This window comes from Giardia intestinalis, chromosome 3 (assembly GCF_000002435.2).
Source record: "Giardia intestinalis strain WB C6 chromosome 3, whole genome shotgun sequence".
NCBI lineage: Eukaryota > Fornicata > Diplomonadida > Hexamitidae > Giardia > Giardia duodenalis.
This window is the reverse complement of record NC_051858.1, coordinates 1,579,244-1,600,537: the sequence shown is the minus strand read 5'-3', so window position 1 is coordinate 1,600,537 and position 21,294 is coordinate 1,579,244. Positions and strand designations below refer to the sequence as shown.

At 50.5% G+C, this 21,294-nt stretch overlaps 7 protein-coding genes across 7 annotated transcripts; 4 read left to right on the top strand and 3 right to left on the bottom strand.

Annotated features, from left to right (window-relative positions):
* Positions 1-893: 893 nt before the first annotated feature.
* On the top strand, positions 894-1,658 carry GL50803_006471 (uncharacterized protein; the record flags this gene model as incomplete). The annotated part of the gene is made up of 1 exon (XM_001710248.1): positions 894-1,658. One exon carries the CDS (start codon positions 894-896, stop codon positions 1,656-1,658), a length of 765 nt encoding a protein of 254 aa, XP_001710300.1.
* A 216-nt stretch (positions 1,659-1,874) lies between these two features.
* Positions 1,875-4,199, top strand: GL50803_0014216 (Kinase, NEK; the record flags this gene model as incomplete). Its single annotated transcript, XM_001710247.1, has 1 exon — positions 1,875-4,199. The coding sequence occupies one exon, from the start codon at positions 1,875-1,877 to the stop codon at positions 4,197-4,199; it is 2,325 nt and encodes a 774-aa protein (XP_001710299.1).
* Positions 4,200-4,208: 9 nt separating this feature from the next.
* GL50803_006469 (uncharacterized protein) lies at positions 4,209-4,859 on the top strand (the record flags this gene model as incomplete). The annotated part of the gene is made up of 1 exon (XM_001710246.1): positions 4,209-4,859. One exon carries the CDS (start codon positions 4,209-4,211, stop codon positions 4,857-4,859), a length of 651 nt encoding a protein of 216 aa, XP_001710298.1.
* A 62-nt stretch (positions 4,860-4,921) lies between these two features.
* Positions 4,922-7,468, top strand: GL50803_00103709 (BRO1-like domain-containing protein; the record flags this gene model as incomplete). Its single annotated transcript, XM_001710245.1, has 1 exon — positions 4,922-7,468. One exon carries the CDS (start codon positions 4,922-4,924, stop codon positions 7,466-7,468), a length of 2,547 nt encoding a protein of 848 aa, XP_001710297.1.
* Positions 7,469-7,497: 29 nt separating this feature from the next.
* Positions 7,498-9,198, bottom strand: GL50803_0016751 (uncharacterized protein; the record flags this gene model as incomplete). Its single annotated transcript, XM_001710243.1, has 1 exon — positions 7,498-9,198. One exon carries the CDS (start codon positions 9,196-9,198, stop codon positions 7,498-7,500), a length of 1,701 nt encoding a protein of 566 aa, XP_001710295.1.
* Positions 9,199-9,214: 16 nt separating this feature from the next.
* On the bottom strand, positions 9,215-13,297 carry GL50803_0016750 (uncharacterized protein; the record flags this gene model as incomplete). The annotated part of the gene is made up of 1 exon (XM_001710241.1): positions 9,215-13,297. One exon carries the CDS (start codon positions 13,295-13,297, stop codon positions 9,215-9,217), a length of 4,083 nt encoding a protein of 1,360 aa, XP_001710293.1.
* Positions 13,298-13,399: 102 nt separating this feature from the next.
* Positions 13,400-21,019, bottom strand: GL50803_00114180 (High cysteine membrane protein TMK-like; the record flags this gene model as incomplete). Its single annotated transcript, XM_001710237.1, has 1 exon — positions 13,400-21,019. The coding sequence occupies one exon, from the start codon at positions 21,017-21,019 to the stop codon at positions 13,400-13,402; it is 7,620 nt and encodes a 2,539-aa protein (XP_001710289.1).
* Positions 21,020-21,294: the final 275 nt, after the last annotated feature.

Sequence of the window (21,294 nt, the reverse complement as noted above, 5' to 3'; positions counted from 1 at the left end):
ACAATGAAGCTAAGGCTATAAACTCGATGGATACAGATAGACGCATGTAGGGATTAGTTGACCGAGCGGATAAAATGAAGTAAAAGATATGCTACACCCAGAGTACCCATAGCTGTATGAGCAGCCGGCATAATAGTTGATATAGTTTGGGGTAAGATGCTGCAATGAAGACTAGAGATAAACCAGGTTGAAAAGCCACTTTCTGAGCAAGCTTGTCTCTTACATCACGGTTAGCTCAGTAGGCAAACCTTGTCGTTGAGTGTAACCGGTGTGGTGGGCGCATTTTCTCCAAGGGATGTTAAGGTGCAAAAGGTATAAGGTAGGCTGGTTAAATTTGTTACAGTTGTTACAGTACTGAAATGGGTGAGTGTGTGAATAACTGCAGGCATATATCGACTTATGTTCCGCAATCATTACTCAGGAACATTGAATACTAGATAATTAGGATGGTGCAGTCTTCTACGTCCATGGTCAATTACTGATTTGCAATCCATATTCATATCTTCTGATAAGGAGATCACTAGTGAGTTATAGACAAGAATGTTATGAGGAAGCCATAACTCAATGCTGCTCAGAAGACTAAAAGCTTCATGCTAGTTGAGTTTAACCGCAAGGTTTCTTCTAAGGCTTTTCTAAGAAATATAGGCATAGTGAGGCATGTCATGGTGGCGTTAATTTTAAAGAAGCACCCAATCGATCGTACTTATAATCGTACCAGGCAATCTCACCAAAGCGATAATCCATTGGTTTGTTTCAATCTGATGGCTATTATGATGACTATTAGAATGTGTATGCTCAACCTGATAACGTATTTGCCCGGCCTTTTGAAAGACTCCGGAGGGCGGAATAGATAGCCCCAATTTCGCGGAGTCCTAAAAAATTGCAATTTCCTGATGGAAACTGGAGAGCTTCACACTACACCGTGGCAGGAGAATAATGCATCACCTGCACTATTGCATAGCACCGCATGTTGCAAAGCTCCGAATAATGATGATGAGTCCTGTACCCGTGAAGATGCACACAAGTCTATAGCCACAGATGCTTTTGAGCAGATATTGTCTGATCAGCAGGAGGATCATCCGCATAATAGAGATAATAATCCTATTGTGCATGGGCTTGTAGCCCCATTCGTTCCTGTTGAAGCTCCCATCCACCTCACAACGTCTAAACCAAGACTAAACAAGCCGTCACAAGGCCTCCAACCAACTAGAAAGGGCAGGGAAGATAGCGTCACTTCTCCTTTCTCGCTATCTAAGTCCATTGCATGCATCCCATCTTCGACCACCACTCAGCGGAAAGAGGGGTTGCTAAGTAGATCTACTGGATGCACTATGTCGTATTGTGAGCATCTTCGGGAGCGGCTGAAGCAGAATAGACGTCCACGCAATCCACATCTATTGGAGGGAGAGGGCATTCACGATAGAATAGATGCCGTGCTCAATCCCGATTGGCACATGAGGACCAAGCGCTACCCCACGCAACAAGAACGACTCCAATATGACTATGATCATCTACGCATCATCTCCGAGCTGGATCTGATTTCTGCTGAACACTGTTACTTGACAGATAAGGGTGTGGCGTTAGTAGATATTCAAAGTATAGCGCGGCGCATGGAGTATGGATCAATTGACCCAGTCAGCTGCATAACGGGACTCTAGTTCTCCCCTGGTCTTTCTGCATACAAGACTTTTCAGCAATTAACGACCCCGCAGACTCAGAAAGAGAGGTTCGGCTTTAAGGGTTGGAAATGATGGACACGCGATGAGCTAAGATGGATCTAGTATTGCTACGTTGCATCCATCACAGTAATGTGCTTTATCCAGTGAATTATAGCTCGATTGTTCAGCAGATTTTTTCGTTCTGACCAGAGAAAAATGTCAACGAGCTTGGGGGAGTACTATGACAGCCCCGAATACATCGATTCCGGCAGCTTTGGGAAGGTCTACAGGGCATACTCTAAAGATACAGGCGAGCTAGTGGCAGTAAAGGAGATAGATCTATACTATTTGACAGACAATCTCCTCGACAAGATAGAGCAGGAATTCAGCACGGCGCAGAAGCTCGATCATCCAAATATCTTGAAATACAAAACTATACGTAAAGATGAATACTATTATCTTTTGGAGATGGAGCTCTGCGACCAGTCCTTGGAAGATGTCATCCGGTCGCAACGCTATTTGGGGTACCCTTTTCAGGAGCCGTACATTTGGTATGTGATAGGGCAGATTGTCAATGGTTTGGCTTATATGCACAGCCAATCCATCACCAGCAGCACAATTGTTCATAGAGACCTAAAGCCGGGGAACATTCTGTTTACTGACACACACATAAAGCTGGGAGACTTTGGGCTTGCCCGAGAAACAAGCGGCAAGTCTCGAATGACAACGTGCACGGGGACCCCTGTGTACATGGCCCCAGAGGTTCAGCGAGGAGACTTTTACGGAACTGCTGCAGACATCTGGTCCTTAGGGTGCATCATCCTGGAGATCTGTACACTTAAACCAATTCCTTGGAGTACTGAACACCTCAAGGACAACCCACAAATCACAATTGATACCACGTATTACTCAGAGGACCTGGCCACGCTGATCAGATCATGCCTTCAGCTGGACAGCAATGCTAGACCAACTGCAGAGGAGATACTTAGTCATCCACAGGTGGTTAATGTGCAGCGAAACACGGCTTTTCTAACTGATGACCCTGCCCAGACAGTGGAAGCATCTTCACCCACCGAGCAACCATACACTCAAAAGCCTGAGAACTGGTTGGAAGAAATGGATGTAGAGACTGACAATAAAGCTTCTTCTGTGGATACAAATTTGGAGGAGCCTTGTCCAAACGATGCCAGAGAGCAAGACAGCATTAAAACTACAATACAGTCCACCCGTGTAAGAAAGGATGCTGTTCTGCACCCGTCAAAAACATCTTTGATAGAGTCCGTAGAAAGGAACTTATATAATGATATACCAAGGTACATTAACGAAGCCGGAATGCAGTGCATATCGCCAGTAAAGCTTATCACAAAAGACAAAAAGCAAAGTATTTCTATTGAAGGAGCCAGCGCCTTAATGGTAGCTGCCTGGTATGGGTTCAGCGATTGCGTTGAGCTCCTCGCTGAATATGAGGCAGGCTTAGTAGATAGTGAGGGGACATCGGCTCTTATGCTGGCCGCTCAACAAGACAACGAAAACGTCGTCGAGCAGTTACTTGAGTTCGAGGCAGGTATGCAAAATAGGCAAGGTAGAACAGCTATGATGTTTGCCGCCCAGTACAATAGCTCTAAGTGTACGTCATTATTAGCACAATATGAAGCTGGCATGAGGCTTTGTAGCGGAAGCACTGCTTTAATGATAGCAGCAGAGTGTGGGCATAGTGAGATTGTCCAGCTACTACTCAAACATGAGGCTGGTTTGCAAAAGGCTAACGGGTGGACAGCCCTTATGTCTGCGACTCAGCGTGGGCATAGCAATATTATGAGGATCCTCGCAGCCAAAGAAGTAGCCATTTGCACTGCTACAGGGCAAACAGCTCTCATGGTGGCTGCCATGAATGGCCAGGAAAAGGCCGCCCAGATCCTCAAGAAGGAACTGAGCGGGAAGCAAACGAAAGAGGGCCTGACGGCACTCATGTATGCAGCCCAGTGGAATTACCCGGAGATTGTCAAGGTTCTTGCTTCAGTTGAATGTAACTTGGTGGCTAGCGATGGCCGCCGTGCGGTACAGTTTGCTGCAGAGTGGGGGTGTCTCGCTTGTGTTGACATGCTCATGGACTATGAGGGAGACCAAGCAAAGCTTACCAATCTTATGATTGCTGCATTGAAGAACGATATTCGCGCTGCAAAAAGATACATACAAGCAGGTCAGCTCTGTGGTAAGGATTCCATTGGGACCACAGCGTTAATGTACGCTGGAATGGTCAACTCCTGTGCAGTTGCTGCATTGCTCCTCAGTGCGGAGACAGGGCAGTTGGACAAAACAGGGTACTCATCTTTGATGCACGCTGTAGCACACGGAAATGTTCAGTTTGCACGAATGTTAGTCCCATACGAGGGAACCCTGGCATCTAAGGCGGGTCGAACAGCCGTAGATATTGCCCGTGAAATGGAGTATGCGTCCCCTCAAGTACGTGATGAAATTATCGCTTGCCTTGGGGCCGAGCCCTCTGTCGGGACAGACAACCCCAAGCCCAAAAAATATTAAACGATACAAATGTCAGCTACCCTCGGTATTCTCTTTCTCTTCCTCGCTATTGGAGAAGCATCTAAAGCAAAGGTATCCATATGCGATCCATCAGAGATCCTTAACATTGCACAAGAACAGGTTTTTAACCGGTCTCTCTTGACACACGCGGTTATGGAGGCCGCTGGGCTGCCATCTGATGGCGATCTCCTCTCTACAGTTAACAGATCAAACTACTTCAAGATGAGTTCGTGCCTGCGCTTCCTCGACTTGGGCTCATACGCAGCAAATTCCTTAGTTCAGAATCTAGGAACGAGCAAGTGTCGATCATTTTCGACGATAGGTATTGTAGGAGGGTTTCGCTCGGATTACCTTCTTCATTACGTCAAGACAATGTCTCCACCAGACAATACCTGTGTAAGTGACAACACAATCACATTTGTTCTTCCAAGACTAACTCATGCATCGCAAATGAACCGCAACTTAACCATCTGGACTGTCGTACTTCTTGTCATACTCATTGTGGGGACGTGCTGGTGGATGATGGCCATGGATGAAGCGAAACCTGACGACCTCGACGATAATTTTACGGACCTGCTGTTTAATTGTCCGGAGATGCAATTAGCAGATGAGAGTATCCTAGACGACGAGCCTTGGGAAGATGGGGGTCTGGACTACTAGTCTAAACACTTTTGTAAACACCTTTGAATACCACAATCACATAGAGCTCACTGGTTTTAAAAATGCTAGGTGTAGCTTTTTCTGACAGCGTCTATCCGACCATAAGCGTGCGGCAGACGGGGTCTGAATCCGGCATATACACTACTTTGCTAGATCTCGCAAAGCAGAGGGGCTCATCCAACGTGCAGGCCATTATAGATTCTGTGACGGAGATAGAACGTCTTCGCAAGTTCTTTTCCGCGGGAGGGCTCTCTCCAGCTACTGGAGGATTTATTGATCGTTGCTTTGAGCTGTATGCAGCGGCCTATATCCCGGCCATGAATGTCGCCTGGACGGCTCCAGCCCTGTCCAAGAAGGTAACCAATATGCCTATTACTTGGTCCACGGTGGGCATGAAGAAGTCTGCCTCTGGCGGTCCGTGTGCCCATGTGGATGTCCTCAATGCTCTTTACAACATGGGTGCTTATGAGGTGACTCTCGGGGTCCAGGCGGTGACTATGCAGGTGTCCGACCATGCTACAAGCGAGTACACAGAGCAGTGTGCGTCTCGACGCTCTCACTTCTTGCGTGCAGCCTACTATTTCAAGAGTGCAGCCAAGTTTATCGGAAGTCTTCCTCAGGCCATTCACAATCTCATGGATCTAGAGTACACTGTCAGCTTCTTCGAGGTCCTAGAGAACCTCTACACTGGAATGGCTTTCGAGTCTGTATTGAGAGCCAAGATTCCCGATGCCTTGAGAACGCTTACACGCATAGGGAACCAAGCACTGTTTGCCACCATCTGTTCTCTATCGCGAGCAGCCGTTCATTACTACAAGGTGGCCGATCACCTGTTGGATGCTCACAAAGAATTGAAGAAGGTGCTTGAGCCGGTTGTAATTGCGCTAGTTGTGTATAAACGCGCCTACTACTACTCCTTTGCCTACTACTATGTGGGCCTCTGCATGCGAACAGATGCCAAGTACAAGGAGGCTCTGGACGCGTTCACAGAGGCGAAGGATATGGCCCAAGCTAGTTGTAGGGAGCTGGAAAAGGCTCCTCTGTCAGACCCTTACAAGAAGTATGGGATGAAGCACGCCCTGGAGGATTTGATCAGCCAGATTTCAAAGTACTTGGATGCAATCAGCTCTGCATGCACTGGTCTAAAGCCCGCGATGCCAGACGCCCTTATTGATCTATCTTCTGAGAAGCGTAAGCTGGTTCTGGAAACATATTCTAAAGTGGGAAGAGATTTGCCAAAGATCGGCAATACTGAGCTCGGATCCGCGTTTCGTGCTCTCATTCATGAGGATCTCCCATCTGATGCTCCAGCGACATATGCCAAACTGGCGGAGTACTTAGATGAGCTTATTGCTACAGAAAAGAAACAGAGATCCACTGTCTCAGAGCGGAATCTTGCCTTGGCGAAAACCTGTGCAACAATATGCGCAGCAGAAACGAATAAGGAGGTCAAAAAGTGCTTCTTCCTTGTGCACAACGTTTTTGCAAATCACCTTCCGTGCCCCCTGGATCCTATTGAGGAAGCCGTCGTTTCAACCGACAACCCGAGAGCAGCAAAGCTTCTCTCTCGCCTCACTGTTTTTAAAAAGGACACGGAGGAGTTCAAGCAGAAATACAAGGAGTTTTCAGAGGCCGTCGCTCAGACAGGAAAGTTCCCGCTAGCGTACCAAAATCTTAAAACAGCAATTCAGAATACAACGTCACTTCAGACCTCAGATCAGGAGCGTACTAAGAAGTACACATCCAAATACTGGAATTCGCATGACTTCCAGGGAATTCTAGTTGTCTTTCTCAAGTCATGCAAGGACCTAGAGATGACCTTCAAGGATATAGGACTTACGTGTGTTAAGATCAAGGATGAATTTACTGCCGAGAAATTCGAGGGGGAGTCTGGGAAGTTCGAGCAGATTCTCGGCTATAAGATGCGCCTTCCTGAGATCGACGTGCTTCTGCCAGAAGATAACGTGGAAGACAATGGAAACGTTGATTACGAGTCTCTGTCTTTTGCACGCAAGGCGACCTCCCTACCTCTACTTTTGAAGGCCTATGCAGCTGAACAGCCACATCCAAAATTCGTGACATATGCATACAGTCTAGCAGCCCAAGCATACGAGCTCCTCCTCGGCAAGTACAACTGCACGCTTATAGACCTGGATGAGGACGAGGCTAGTATTTACAACAAGGCTGAAACCAAGGATAGCAAAGTAGCGCTTGTGAGGGCCCAGGAACGCGTGAAGACAGCGTACAAGGAGATGGTTGCCGATGTCTCTAAGATGTGCGAAGTTCTTGAGGTCTTTCTCAACGATGTTGGGGTTCAGCAGACCATCATATCACAGCACTCCGACATCCTCTCCTCGTTCCGCTCCGTAAAGAAGACCCCTGTCAATGAGTACGAGAAGATGGACCTGGTCATTAACACGACAACGGAGAAGATGCACGAGCTCTCGACAGCTATCGACCAAGTCATGAAGAAGATCGACGACTGCAGTGCAAGGGCCAAGAAGCTGTTAGAAGATTCCGTGACGCGCACCAACAACTATAACAGCGAGGTTAATGCAAAGGCCGAGAATATTAAACTCCATGACCCCATCACAATCACCACACAGTAAAGTAGCTGGGGATTATTTATGTAAACGTTTCAGTTGCCAAAGAGACTCGCAACGCTATCGCGGATGCTGTAGTGATGGAACCTAGCAGCAAGTTCCTGGCTACGAAGCTCTGCCAGAGCATCGCGGGCGTACTGCGTTCCCAAGATCCCGTACTGCGCCATGAGCTCAGAAGCTATGGTGGAGATCGCATTTTCCTGGTTATCCCTGACAATTCCATTCTTGCCTGCCATTGTAACCAATTCTCCGTCTATGGCGAGATCTGTTTGAAAGAGCCTACTTGCGCCTTCGTTGGCCAGAAGCTGTGCACGAGCTCTATTTGCCGCTTGTTTGCGCAGAAGAGCCTCTGTTGGTGCAAGGACGCGCTCCTTGCTACGTTCGACATGCGGTCTAACGGCAGCTGCATCGGCCTCTGCAGCTTCTCTACGCTTTCTCTCCTCACGCTCGTATTGCAAAAGAAGCTCTGCTTGTCTTTTCTTTTCCTGCTCGAGCAGCTTCTGCCGCAGCTCTATTATCCCAGCTCTGTATGACGCCATGTCATGCATAGCTCCCTGCTGTAATTTATCAGACACACTTGCAGTACGATTCTGAGCATCAAGTACAGCTTCTTTTTGTGCCTTGAATTGAGCAATCTGCTTGGCTTTTTTAACATCTTTGGCCACCTTTAGAATCACAGCATCTCCGTGTGCCTCTGTGTCCTGTGAATCAGGATCCGTATTTTCTACATCAGCAAGTTGATTGGAGGCCCTCTTCACAGAGTCGACTTGCGCTTTGCTGCGCTCGTACAGTTCAAGGGCACGGTCTAAGTAAGTATCAAAATTGTACCGAAGCTGCTCATCTGCTTGTTCTGTTACCTGTAGTAGCTCCGCAGTATCATGAAGCGTGGTCTTCAAGTGGCTAAAACGCAACCCAATAGTACCCATAAGAGATAGATATGTGTCAACTGATTGTATAGCCCCTTGAATAGAAGACAGCTGATCAGGAACCTTACTCTTAACCGATAGCAGCGTTCTTTTGATGGGATCCACCCACGTACTGAACACCCTCTTCACTGCCGAATAAGCCATCTTTAAGCCTTGAATGTTGGTGCTTGCTGATTTTCGAGCCAAGTAGACGCCAAATGGACGCACAAATGCCGCATAATAATAAGACGAAGGCGAGATCTTTGGTGGAACTGCATTCCTATCATTCAAATTGATGTACAGCACTTTGCTAAGCGTTGCTGGACACATAGTAATCTTGCTAGAGCTGTCTAAAATCAGACCTATGAGACCTTCTGCTTCGCAAGAGACCTTGAGGAGATTCATATCATATGCATGATACTCAGCCCCAGACAAGGCTCTAGACGGATAGAACATATTAGATGGCCTATCCTTGATCTGTAGGAGCGTCGTAAGTTTTTGTTCTGTCGCCGCAGTTCTGTATCCACCCACAAGTGATACCAGCTCAGCTTGAAGGGCACGCTCTTCCTTGGAAAGCTTTGCAAGGCCCTTCAAGACGAGATCAGCAGTCAGGTCTGCTTCCTTGCCTGGCTCATGAACTCCTAAGGTCAGAATTAACTCAGTTGCTTGCTTATCCAATGAACGGTAATCTGTGGCCAAGTACTCCTTGTAGGTTTTTGCAGCTTCTGTATACTCTAGTTGGGTCTTTGCAGCGAGGAAGTTGTTACAAGAATCGAGCGCGTCCTTCTCCTGGATATTCTTCAAAAGCTGCTTGGCAGCCTTCAAATTCATTTTTGGGGAGGCCCCACTATTTACTTAGTAAAGAAAACTGAGCCAGGACCTCCTCATAGCGTGTCACCCCAAGCTTTTCTACGTAATGGACCAAGCATGCTACAATCTCATCTATTGCATGCTGCAGGTCCAGGCCAGCATTTGATGCTCGCCAAAAGACTTCGGTCAGTTTCTCCTCATAATTGAATACTACCCCGGGCGCTGCCTTGCTAAACTCTATGTAAGCACACACTTCGTTGCAAAACCGCAGGACATGGCACTGCATCTCCTTTATGGCTGCAAAAATGGTTCGATGGGGACCAGTCAGAAAAAGGCGCGCCAACGTAATGGCAATCAGAGTGTGCCACTGATCTACAGACCTGAGTACGTTTGTCCCTGTCTCCAGAGTTTTGTAAATGCACTGCTTTGCGTTTTCCAGAGTCAAATGTACATCTCCAAGCAAAAAGCGGAGGAAGACTTGTAAGAAGCAACATGCACTGTGACGAATAACTAGTAACTTACGTGTGCGTCTTTCCAATGCGGAGTATCTTTTGTGATCTTTATCGCTAACCACCAGGAGAAACCAAAGCCCATGCAATGAATATAGGCTTTGCGACAATGTAAGGATGTGTTTAAAAACCACAAGGATGAGAGGCTCAAGAGGCGCATAGTACAATTGGTGGAACAATGCGTTGCTAGTAGAAAAATCTAGAAGCATAGTAAAGTTAGTGTTGGAGCTGTAAGATTGAGATATGCGTCGCTCGTTTTCTTTGATCAGAAGATGATCAAGTACACCATTGTCTTTGCGAGATGCGGATCCAGGACGCTTTGGACTGTATAACTGCAGGACGTTGGCAATATCTCGGGCTGATATAATACTATGAATGGGGAGAGACGAGTTAGAGTGAGGATTGCATAGAAGACAGACAGATGTATACAGATCTGATAATTGACCTTCAAGCGTCGTAGATAAATCTGAGTTTAGTGTCCTGTTCATGGAAATAATAGAGTCAATCGCCTCCCGTCCTTGCTGGGGCAGATCGTCTTCTGCTGAAATTCTGCTGTGACCAGGAACATCAGCGGAGCTCAGTGACCCAGTAAGTATGGTTAACTCTGCTACACCGCGTAGGTCATGACGAGACAGCACAGAGAGCACCCGCTGCTCCTGAAACGATCCGTCAAAAATCCATGTACTACTTCCGTGTTTGAAGAACGTAGACAGTAGTCTATTGGTCAAATTGCTATCTAAAAGGAAGCATACCTCACCCACGGTATCTATGCACGAAAAGAGGTTTGACTCATACAGAAGGTAGTTGCACACTATCTTGTTTGTTAATTGGTGGAGAAGCTGGATTGGTCCCATGTATTGAGAGATCAGCTGTCTGTAATTAACGTCAGAGTAGGATAGAAAAAGCTCTGTATCATGCTTTTCTCTAGAAAAATGACACCAGCCCTTGTCTATATCATCTTGCCGATGGATTGGCGAAATAAGAAATTCGTTTTGAGAGTCAGTGCTTGCAAGGGCATGAGATTTATGCAGAGAATCTACTAGTGTTGGGAACTTATCATGAAGATACTCGTCCCAGTCGAAGAAAACACCAACACCTTCATACTCTGTATTCTCTATGATCTCCTTTGCTGTCTTAAACTTCCGTTTTCGAAGAGGCAGAGTCTTATCTCTTTCTACAGCAGCCTTATGCACTTCATCTCGCTGCTTTGCCTTTTCAATTCTCTCCTCCATCTTCTTACGAGCTAGCAGGTCTTCTTCACCGAGGAGCTTCTGTGTATCTAAACTTTTATCGAATGGTGCTGCGGCGTTTCCTGGTATTTTCTTATCGACAAAGAATTCTGGTGCCTTGAGATTAGATATATTTTCCTCTACCGCACCAGAGTCCTGCAATGAAGCTCGTGGGATCAGCTCCTCGCTTTTCAATTCTTCTAGATTTTGCTTTGTCTCCATTTCTTCAAAAAGGTCTGCATAGCTAGGGGCTTGTTTGGCCAATAATAGTTTAAATTGGCGATTCAAACCGTCTACAACTTCATCCTTTTTGACATCCAGTCCAAGCTTGCTCATTTCTGTTACGAAGTAGGACTTAAGATCGTTTAGAACTGCTGCAATCTCCCTTTTGGATGCAACGGCACCGGGAAGAAGTGCCTCGTCTTGGATATTAGCCTGATTGTCTCTACTTATTGCGGACAAGGTCACGCTCTTGCTAAGCTTTCCGGTTTGTTCTTCGAGCTGATTAGCAACGCTTCTACGGATTTGCTCCTGCTCAAGAAAGCTTGCTGTATGTGAAATATATGACCCGATGCTCTCCTGAATGAGCTGATGGGCCAATCCTTGGCTTTTAGCACTAAGTTTCGAGGTATGCGTATCCTTAGGTTTGTAGAACTCATAGTCAGATGAAAATAGAAGAGTTTCTACACAATCCGTGCTCGATGATGTTGTGTGGTGAGTCATGGCTCCAGTAACGGTACTAGTGTACAAAAAAAGAGTCCTAAGCAGGAGCGGATAATGTTCTCTGGTTGCCGACAAAAGAGATCCTAAATTGAAAAGTTCGATGATAGTCCCTGCATATTCTTTAAGTGAGAAAGGCAGCCAGATGCGTGGGATAGGTCGGAGCAGCTCTTCAATTAATGCCATTGGCTCAGGAAGTTCCCATCTTTTTTGGAACAAAGCTGCCAAGGCAGAGTTGCAGGATAGGGGCCCAATGTTCTCAAATTCATAAAAGAGACACCTTTTAATAATGGGAATCCCTCCTCCAATGCCCAATTCTATCTCTGGGGACCCACCTTGTGATCGCTGACTACAACTACCCGCGTACATTCTGTATGTTTCTGTAATGATTAGTTGCTGCATCTTCTTCAGAATCCCCTCTGAGACCAGGGTGTAGAAAGTTGGCAACATCTTCCTAGATTGCTGTCTTGCAAAGACAGATCCACGCATGACACATACATCTAACAGCTCGACAGAATGAGAAAACCTTTCATGCAAAATGCAGTGTCTAAGATGGTTCTTGTACCCATGTACTACAGAATGCACTGTTTCCAACTCTTGCAGTTGGATAAGGAAGGCGGAACTAGCTCTTGTGTCTCCCTCGATCGCACTCTGACTGCAGACAACCTGATTTGCAAGATAAAGGTCAAAAAGAACTTTATCAGTAAGCCTATTGGCAACCTCGTGGGCAATCTCTATTCCAAAGTACTGGTCAACAAAGCGATCAACAAGGGCCTCCCAAGACATGAGATAGAGGTTTGGCTGAACCCAAAGTTTTGCAAGTTTTCGTGTCTCTAAAGATAGAGACAGGTTATTATAGATTGCAAACTGCTGGTGTGTATTCAAACCCTTTATAAGCGTCAGAAGATCATCGAAGCACGTTATCTGACCTAAAAGGAGCACTTCTCCCTTAGGGTTATGTGGTGAGCTTAACACAGCTTCTCGAAGACCTTCCCCACGACTTTGAAGAATTGAGACTGCGGTAGAACGCCGTGAAGTAGTATTCCCAGTGAAAGCTGCCGGCTGAAAGCTAAAGCATAGTAATTCTCCAGTCGAACCAGAAGCTTTCCTTGAAATACAAAGAGAGTCATTCTGTGTGCAAGGATTCAGAACCGACATGCTTTTGCTAATAGCTGAGAAGTGCTTCTTGAGCAGTTGCTGATTGGGGCTTTGATAATTTCCTAAAATGGATGTAAGTAAAGAAGGAGTGTCTCTATGAGGTTGAAGGGTACAGATCGATGTAGGAGAATTGCATGATTTTGAATCCTGTCCTTGATAGAGTGATAGTAATAGAAGAGTAAGCACGGCCGATTCTATAGCAGACCAATCCTCTCTATTAGACTTCAGAAACAACCTCTTTACCAGATCAGATAGTTGTGAAAGGGCTGGATGTCCAATAAACTTGGTAGCGACAAAAATATTCAAAAGTGTGTCAGTGTTATCCTGAACCGAGCCCAGATGATGCATGAACTGAAGAAGCATGTTTCTTGTACGTTTAAACCCCAGGCGATATTCCCATAAAAGAGCTGTAGCTCGCCGCCGTATGCTCCAAGGCTGTGGTGAAGAGAGTATGGCATTCACAAGTACAACATACCTTTTGTGCAATGACCTCTGTGTGTACATGTATGTTAAGCGCGCTGAGCTCTTGTGGACGCCTTAGTGTAAGTAAATTTCCCCCAGAACTATTTCGTTTTTGTAACGTCACGAGGAGAATAGGACCATTTACTATGCGTAAAGTGGCCGTAATCCTTCACCTGTACTGCCTGCGCACCCGCGCTTGCACACTGTCAGGCCGAGTGCAAGGCCAATGGCCCCGCCTACAAGAACGGCCACGCCAAGGGTGATCCCTGTGATCGCGCCCGGGCCGAGGCGGCGCTTGACCGACGAGCCTCCGCAGTAGTTCTCCAGGGGGAGGTTTCCGTTCGCACAACGGAGGCAGAGGACGGCGCCTGACCCTGCCTGCGCCTGGCAGAGCCCGCACCCGTGGATGCCTGCCATCTGAAGCCCCTGGGGTGCCGTCTGGTCGCAGGGCACACAGTCTCGGGGGCCTCCGAGGAGCGTCGCCTGGAAGTACCCGTCGGCACAGGCCAGACAGCTGGCTGCCGACGAGCAGGCGGCGCACGGAGAGGGGCATGCCAGGCAGCGGTCGCCCGCCAGGTGCCAGCCCCTCTTGCAGGAGGTGCAGACACCCCCGTCGCAACGGGCGCAACCGGCCGCGGTGCACGGGCTGCACGAGCCCCCGGAGAGCCCGTAGCCCTCTGCGCAGGCGTGGCACGTGACCCCCGCCCTTGCCCGGTCTGCCGCGCACACGGCACAGTGTGGAATTCCCGTGAAACCGTTCTGGCTTGTCACATCATCGCACGGGCGGCAATCGGACGGAGCAGAGACAGAGCTTTGCGTCGAGTAGTATCCCTGGCTGCACGCGCTGCATGTAGTAGCAGATGTGCAGCGGAGGCAACCAAGCGCGCAGGGGATGCATTCCCTGCCGCTTGTCCAGAAGCTCTCTGTCGGACATTCGCGGGGGCACAGGAGCATCCCGTCCAGAGTCAGCGCCTTGCGTCCACTCTCGCACGCCAGGCAGACGACCGGGCCCACGCGATCAGCGAGGCGGCACCTCTGGCAGCCGTCGACCCCTGTCCATCCTCCGCCTGCCCCCGCGTCGTTGCACAGCAGGCACCTGCTGGCGCTGGAGTGGGTCGGCCTGACCTCAACGGCGTTCTCGTTGCATCCTATGCACGCTATACTTTGCTCCCTACAGAGGCACTGCGGAGGGCAGATCTTGGGGACGCACTCTTCGCCGTTCCAGATGTGCTCTGGGACGCAGCTGGTGCATCTCGTGCTTGTACACGTTGCACAGTTGTCGATCGCGCACGGGATGCAGCTGTCAGCGGCCTCGTAGTACGTCATTGGACAGACTGCATGGCAGGTCACCTCTGTCCCGGTCGAGAGCGCCTTGTAGCCCGGGAGACAGTCCTTGCACAGTGCGGGGCCCGCTACCTTCGGAGCCTCACAGAGCCTGCAGCCACTCACTCCCACCCAGCTGTCCTTGCCAGACGTGTCCGAGCAGGCAAGACAGGCTCCCAGGCCAGGCGTGGCGAACGTGCCAAAGTATCCCTCGGCGCACTCTTTGCATTTATCAGCCCCCATACCATCGCACGTCTTGCACGCCGGGTGGCACGCAATGCAGGACGTGCTCTGGAGATAGTATCCGGCCCTGCAAGCGGTGCACGTATTGGGGTCGTCTACGCACGCGCCGCAGTTGGGATCGGAGCAGCGCACGCAGCCCTTGTTTGTCTTGGAAAAGCCTGCCTCGCATGCAGCGCACCCGGACGTCGACTCCGTGGTGTCTCCACAAATGCTCGTCCCCGGCGCCCTTCCCTTTGTGTAGCAGGCGCCCTCGAAGAGGAACATCCCGTCTCCGCAGTGCGAGCACACGCCCTTGCTGCAGATAAGTCCCTCCTTCGGCTCTGCGCACGTGCCATCCAGAGGAACCTCTCCGTCGATCAGGCAGCTCCCGCAGACGACCTGGCCGTCGACGACTGTTGCATCGCGCTCATCGCAGATGCCCGTACCGGGGTACTCGCCTGCGGAGTAGCAGCCCCCCTGGTAGAGGAAGTAGCTCCCTCGGCACGCGGTGCAGCGGCCCTTCGTGGCGTCCTTTACGCATGGACCGGCCAGTGAGCGAGCATCTCCAGGATAGAGTGTGCAGACGCCGTCGATCGGCACGTAATCACTCGACGCGCACTGCGAGCACAGAGACCCGTCCATTATTGTGCAGGAGCCCCAACTGCAAGCGTCCTGCCCCACTCTTTTGCAGGGCTTCGTGCAGTATGCCCCGGCCCCGACGCCTGTCAGCGTGTAGGGCTGAATGCATTCTGTGCAGTACTTCACGTCTATCTCGCAGCTGGCGCAGTTGGAGACGGCGCAGGACATGCACGTCAGCGTCTCCTTGTTGTGACGGTAGCCGGGTCTGCACCGCCGACAGGTCCCGGCATCGCGGCCTGTTCCAAGGACTTCGCAAATCCCACTTCCAGGAGTAGTCGTGATATCATAGCAGCCTCCCTCGTGGAAGAAGTAGTTCTCGGGACATATGACGCATAAACCGCTGGAGCACGAGACACCATCTGGCACATCCTTTGTACACAGGCCATTTATTGGAAACGCTCCTGCAAGATTGCACTGCTTGCAATATGTGCGCCCTCCGACTGTCAGAAGCTCCCTACAAATGCCAGACCCGGGAATCGCGGCAGGGTCATAGCACCCGCCCATGTAGAGCATGTATCCGCGTAGGCACCCTGTGCAGACGCCCTTCCCCTTCTCGCAAACATAGTCCGTATCACGCCCCGTGCAAGCCCCGTTGATCGGCCACTCGTCATCCAGCGCACACCTGGAACAGTACAGCGAGCCCATCGCCGTACAGCTGCCAGCCTTACAGTTACCAGACTCTGATCTACTGTCGTTGCAGCTTTGGATACACCGCGAGCCGTCCTCGCTAGGAATGTGCTTGTCCTTGCATCGCGTGCAGATGACCCTCTTTGGTGTCTCGCTTGGATAGCACTCTGTGCAGCCGTCAATGCCCGTGTATCCATTTGTTGCACCTGTATCATTACATAGGATGCAGGACTCCTTTGTGGGATCGAGTAGGCCTGTGCTGTAGTACCCGGAGGCACACGATGTGCACACTCCTGCAACTGCTGAGTCGACGGCCACCGCACAGAGCACCGTTCCAGGCGAGCGTCCTATCTCGTAGCACCCCCCGGCGTGCAGGAAGAACCTTGGCCCGCAGCGTGTGCACGACGTGGGGCTTGGTGTGGCAGCGACACATTGCGATCTGATTGCCCTAGTGTTAGCCAATGCAACGCACGAGCCGTCGATCGGGACTTCCCCGTCTCGCTTGCATTGCTTGCAGATCGTGTACGGGCCCAGCGTAGCCTGGTGCTGGCTGTCACATATGGCAGTCCCAGCTGCTGCGCCTTTAGCATAGCAGCCCCCATAGTAGAGGAGGTGTGTGTCCTTGCAAGCCGCACACGTCCCGCTGGATGGGGTTGTACGGATGCAAGCGTCGTCATTCGCTTTGCACTTTCCGTCGATGATAACGCTGTTTAATAGCGCACAGCGGCTGCATGCGAGCGTGCCGTTGACATTGCAGTATCCTGCAGCACAGGACGTGGAAAGCAATCCAACGGGGCATTCCTCAATACATATGTTATTCCTCAGTGCAAATCTATCCTTGCAGACCTTACACCCAGTACTATCGCACTTCTTACACCCGGGTGTGCATGCAACACACGAGTTCCCACTGGCATAATACCCATCCTGGCAAGAGGCGCAGGTATTTGCCGCATTGCACGTCAAGCAGTGGAGCACGCTGCAAGCAACACACTTTCCGGCCGCAAGATAGAAGCCGTCTGCGCATCCCGTGCATTTTGCTGCACTATCTTGACACGTCTTGCAGCTCTTATCGCACAGCTGACAGAACTCAGCAGACTCATACATCCCATCCGGACACTTAGTAAAGCATGCAACCGTTGCAGGACTTCCATCCTTGGTTATCTGGAATGACTTAACACCCTGTTTGCACGACCTGCAGATGCCATCTCCCTTGACGGTGCAGTCATCCGAGACCTTGCATTCCCCATCAACGGGCACCTCATCCTTCTGCTTACACTTTGCACAAAACGACCCTGCACCCGAGGTCACGACATCCTGGGCGTCGCAGATGTCCCCCGCCTCGAACGACCCCGCTTCATAGCAGCCACCCTTGTACTTGATGTATCCGTGGGTGCAGTATTTGCAGGTGCCATTAGCTTGTTTATATTGTATGCACACGCCTGCGGCCACTGAAGCACACACGCCGTTGACTGGGCCCTCGGCATCAGCAGCGCACTGGGAGCAGTAGAACGTGCCCAGGACATCACACTTGTCCTTTCTGCACCTGTGCTCCTTGGGGTCTGCCTCTGCCTCAATGCACGTTTGCACGCACTCCGTTCCCCCGTTCATTGGTCTGTAGAACTGCTCGCAGGCAACACAGACCAGGAGTCCGTTGGAAACCTTGCAGCTCTTGCAGTGGGGTATGCCCTTCAGCGTGTCGCTGTTCTCTGTGCACGGAACACACGAGTCGCTGACACTTGAGCGGTCGGGGGGCGCGTAGTATCCATCCTTGCAGGTGCTGCAAATGCCGTCATGCACTCCAAGGTCTTTGCAAACCGTGTTTCCAGGAGCCCTTTCTGCCGAGACGCAGCTCCCAAGCATCAGGAAGTAGTCGCTGCTGCAATAGTAGCACGTGCCAGTGGGGATGCGGTGCAGAGTGCACACCGCAGCTTCTGTACTGCCGGGCGCAAGGCAGTGTCCATCGACCAGAAGGTCTGTCACGACTCCGCACTGGAAGCAGTATAGCGTGTTGCCTATCAGGTTATGCCTAGCGCACGCTTTACTCCCGGGAGGCGCAGCTGGATTGTAGCACCCGCCCATGTAAAGGATGTGGGTCATCGCACACGACGCACACATACCATTTTGTTGTGTGTGCGGTGTGCAAACATTACTATTGGTGGAGGTACACCTTCCATCCACGAGATAATCTGACTCTAGCGAACACCTGGAACAATACTTCCCGTTGAGCACGTTGCAGTAGCCCTTCAAACACTTTCCTGTCGCCTTGCTGCTCTCCTCTACTTCTGGACAGGATTCTTCGCATCGATTCTGCTCGTTCAAGATGTACCTATCTGCGCAGTCTGTACAGGTAGCCGGTCCTGCTGCTTTAGGAGGCAGGCATGTATCGCAGTGATCTATTCCAGTATATCCGTTGCTTCCAGCTGTATCGCTGCACGCAATGCATGAGTCTATCGCCGTGCTAGCCACCGGGTTCTTGAAGTACGATTTGCCACACTCCTCACAGACCCCAGCCCCGACCCTGGCACAGATATCTGAGTGTGATTCCTGCCGCATGCATATTCCCCTGTGCATAAAGTAGCCGGACCCGCATGCAGTGCACTTACTGCTTGTGCACGTATTTCCGTCAAGCTCTGCTGTGCATGACCCATCGACAGGGTACTCGCCCGCATCACTACATGCTTTGCAATAGGCAGTGTCCTTTTCTACTATCTGACTATCTTGTTTGCAGATCTCGATCACTGGCTGGGTAATCTTATAGCACCCGCCGTAGTACAGCAGGTGGGTTGCGGCGCAGCGAAGGCATGCTCCCGAAGAGGCACTCAGACATATGCGGGCCCGTTTTTCTGGCAACGAGCAAACTCCATCTATGGGGACTTCGTCTGCCTCGCTGCATCTGCTGCAAAAGGTGTTGTCTCGAACCGTGCATCCTCCGTAGATACACTTCCCTGGGCCGATGCCCTCCTCGCAGACCTTTTCGCAGACCTTCGACCCCTTTATGTTGTCCTTGAGGAAGTATCCCGAGTTGCAGCTGGTGCAGGAGGCGGCATCTCCGGAGCAGGCCCGGCAGTTGCTAACCTCGCAGACCTTGCATCCGTTGCCCGATGACATGTATCCATCTTCGCACTTGGAACAGGTGCTGGTGCTGTCGTCTTCATCTTTGCAGATAAGCATGCCAGGCATGACACCCTTTCGGTAGCATCCCCCGTTGTATAGAAAGTACCCCGATGCGCAGGATGTGCAGGCGCCGTCTTGTGCACTGTGCCCATCTAGGGTTGCTGTGCATATGCCGTCAACAGGACATTCTGTAGATGTGGCGCACTCTGAACAATAAGTGTTGGAAATGGTATTGCAGTGTCCCGTTTTGCACTGTCCCGCCCCCTCAGCCCCTTCATGACAAACCTGCACACAGCTGTTGCCCTTGAGGACATGCCCGGTGGTGCACTTTGTGCAGATAGGCATGGTCCCGCTGGGCTTGGGGCTGCACCTTTCGCAATTTGCGACCCCTACGATCGTGATGGTGGCCACCGGATCGTTGCAGGGCTTGCAATAGCCGCGCCCCCCGCTGAAAACCTCAAAGTAGACATCCTTTTTGCAGGACAGGCAGCTGTCGGCAGCACCGCTACTGCACGTTTCACAGGACTGGTGGCATGGTGCGCACGTGCTGCCACTGCGGTAGTACTTGTTACTGCACACTTTGCAGCCACCTGTGCCGTCCAGCTCGTCGCATATGACGTTCCCGGGCGACGTCTCGTTTGAGTAGCAGCCACCTTTGTAGAGGAAAGCTTTCGCTCCACAACTTGCACATGTCGTGTCTGTGGGTGTGACCGCAGAGCCCCGGGACGTCACACAGCCCACTGCTGCCACCTCTTGCGCGTCGTACCTCAAACAGACCCCTGAGACAGGCACGAAGCCCGACTGCGCACATCGGACACAGACCGTACGCTCCTGGACCTCGGAGGTCTCTGCACACACCTCCTGCCCCAGAGGTTCTGCTACGCTATAGCAGCCTCCCTGAAAGAGCAAATGCCCCTTGGCACAGGTACTACAGGTGCCGTTGGGGGGATCGAATGGGGTGCAGATCTTCTTGTCATCTGCAGAGACGCATTTCCCATCAATAAGAAGGTCGCTACTGCTAGCGCACTGAGAGCAGTATCTGTTATTCAGCGCGGTGCACATGCTTGTTTTGCATTTGGTTGCCTGGCTATCGTGCTCATCACATGTCTGCGTACAGCTTTTGGCAGTAAGGTCGTACGAGTACTTGCTCACGCATACACTACAATCCTCTGGTCTTTCGCCTGTGCATGTGGCACAGTTGGCAGCACAAGCGGTGCACTTACCCTCTTTAACGAAGTACTTTTCTTTACACAGAGTGCAAGTGATCTCGTCGGAGTTTTGAGAGCACTGTGCACAAGCTGTTACTCCACCATCTGCAGCAGAGCACTCCTTACATTCGTTGGTCTTGAGAAACCGATCTGACCGGCAACTGAGGCAGGACTGAGCAGTGCCGCTTGTGCACGTGGCACATGTGGAGTGGCAAGGCTTGCACTGGTGAATGCTGGATGTTGTGTCTAGAAAGAATCCATCTACACACAACGTGCAGTATCCTGATGTAGCAGTTCTGCATATGCGGTTTCCGGGGCTATAGAGCACGTTATAGCACCCTCCCTCGTGGAGAAAGTAGCTTCCGCCGCGGCAAAATTCGCACCTCCTGGCGGATGTACTCAGCGGAGCCTCTGCACTGCCTCCGCAGCCAGATGCCACTGCCCTGGGATCAGTGAGGGGGATGCATACCCCGTTGATGGGCACCTCTCCGGGGATTGCACACTCGGCGCAATATTGCCCGTCTAAGACTGTACACTTGCCTATTAAACAATCTCCAGACTGTGGGCTTCTCGTCGCAGGAGTGACACAAGCAGCTACGATCAACCCAAGCCTAAGGGAAAGCGAAATCATAGCTGTTGTTTATTCTTAGACGAATTCCACGTTTTTCTTGTTCTTACAAGCCATACAGACCGTGTAAACTGTCTCAGAAAGTGCATCTTATCCTACCTGTTTACCTCCTACAAAATATTTTAGCTTTCTCGAGAGTACATGTCTCAAGGCCTTTCATGAGTCTATCGTAAATCCTATTAAACCAAACCCAACTGGGGAGCCAATGCTTCGCTATGAAGCATACACTTCCTAAGATAAATCCGTATCACCCCGTTAACTTCAGCTCACCACCTCAA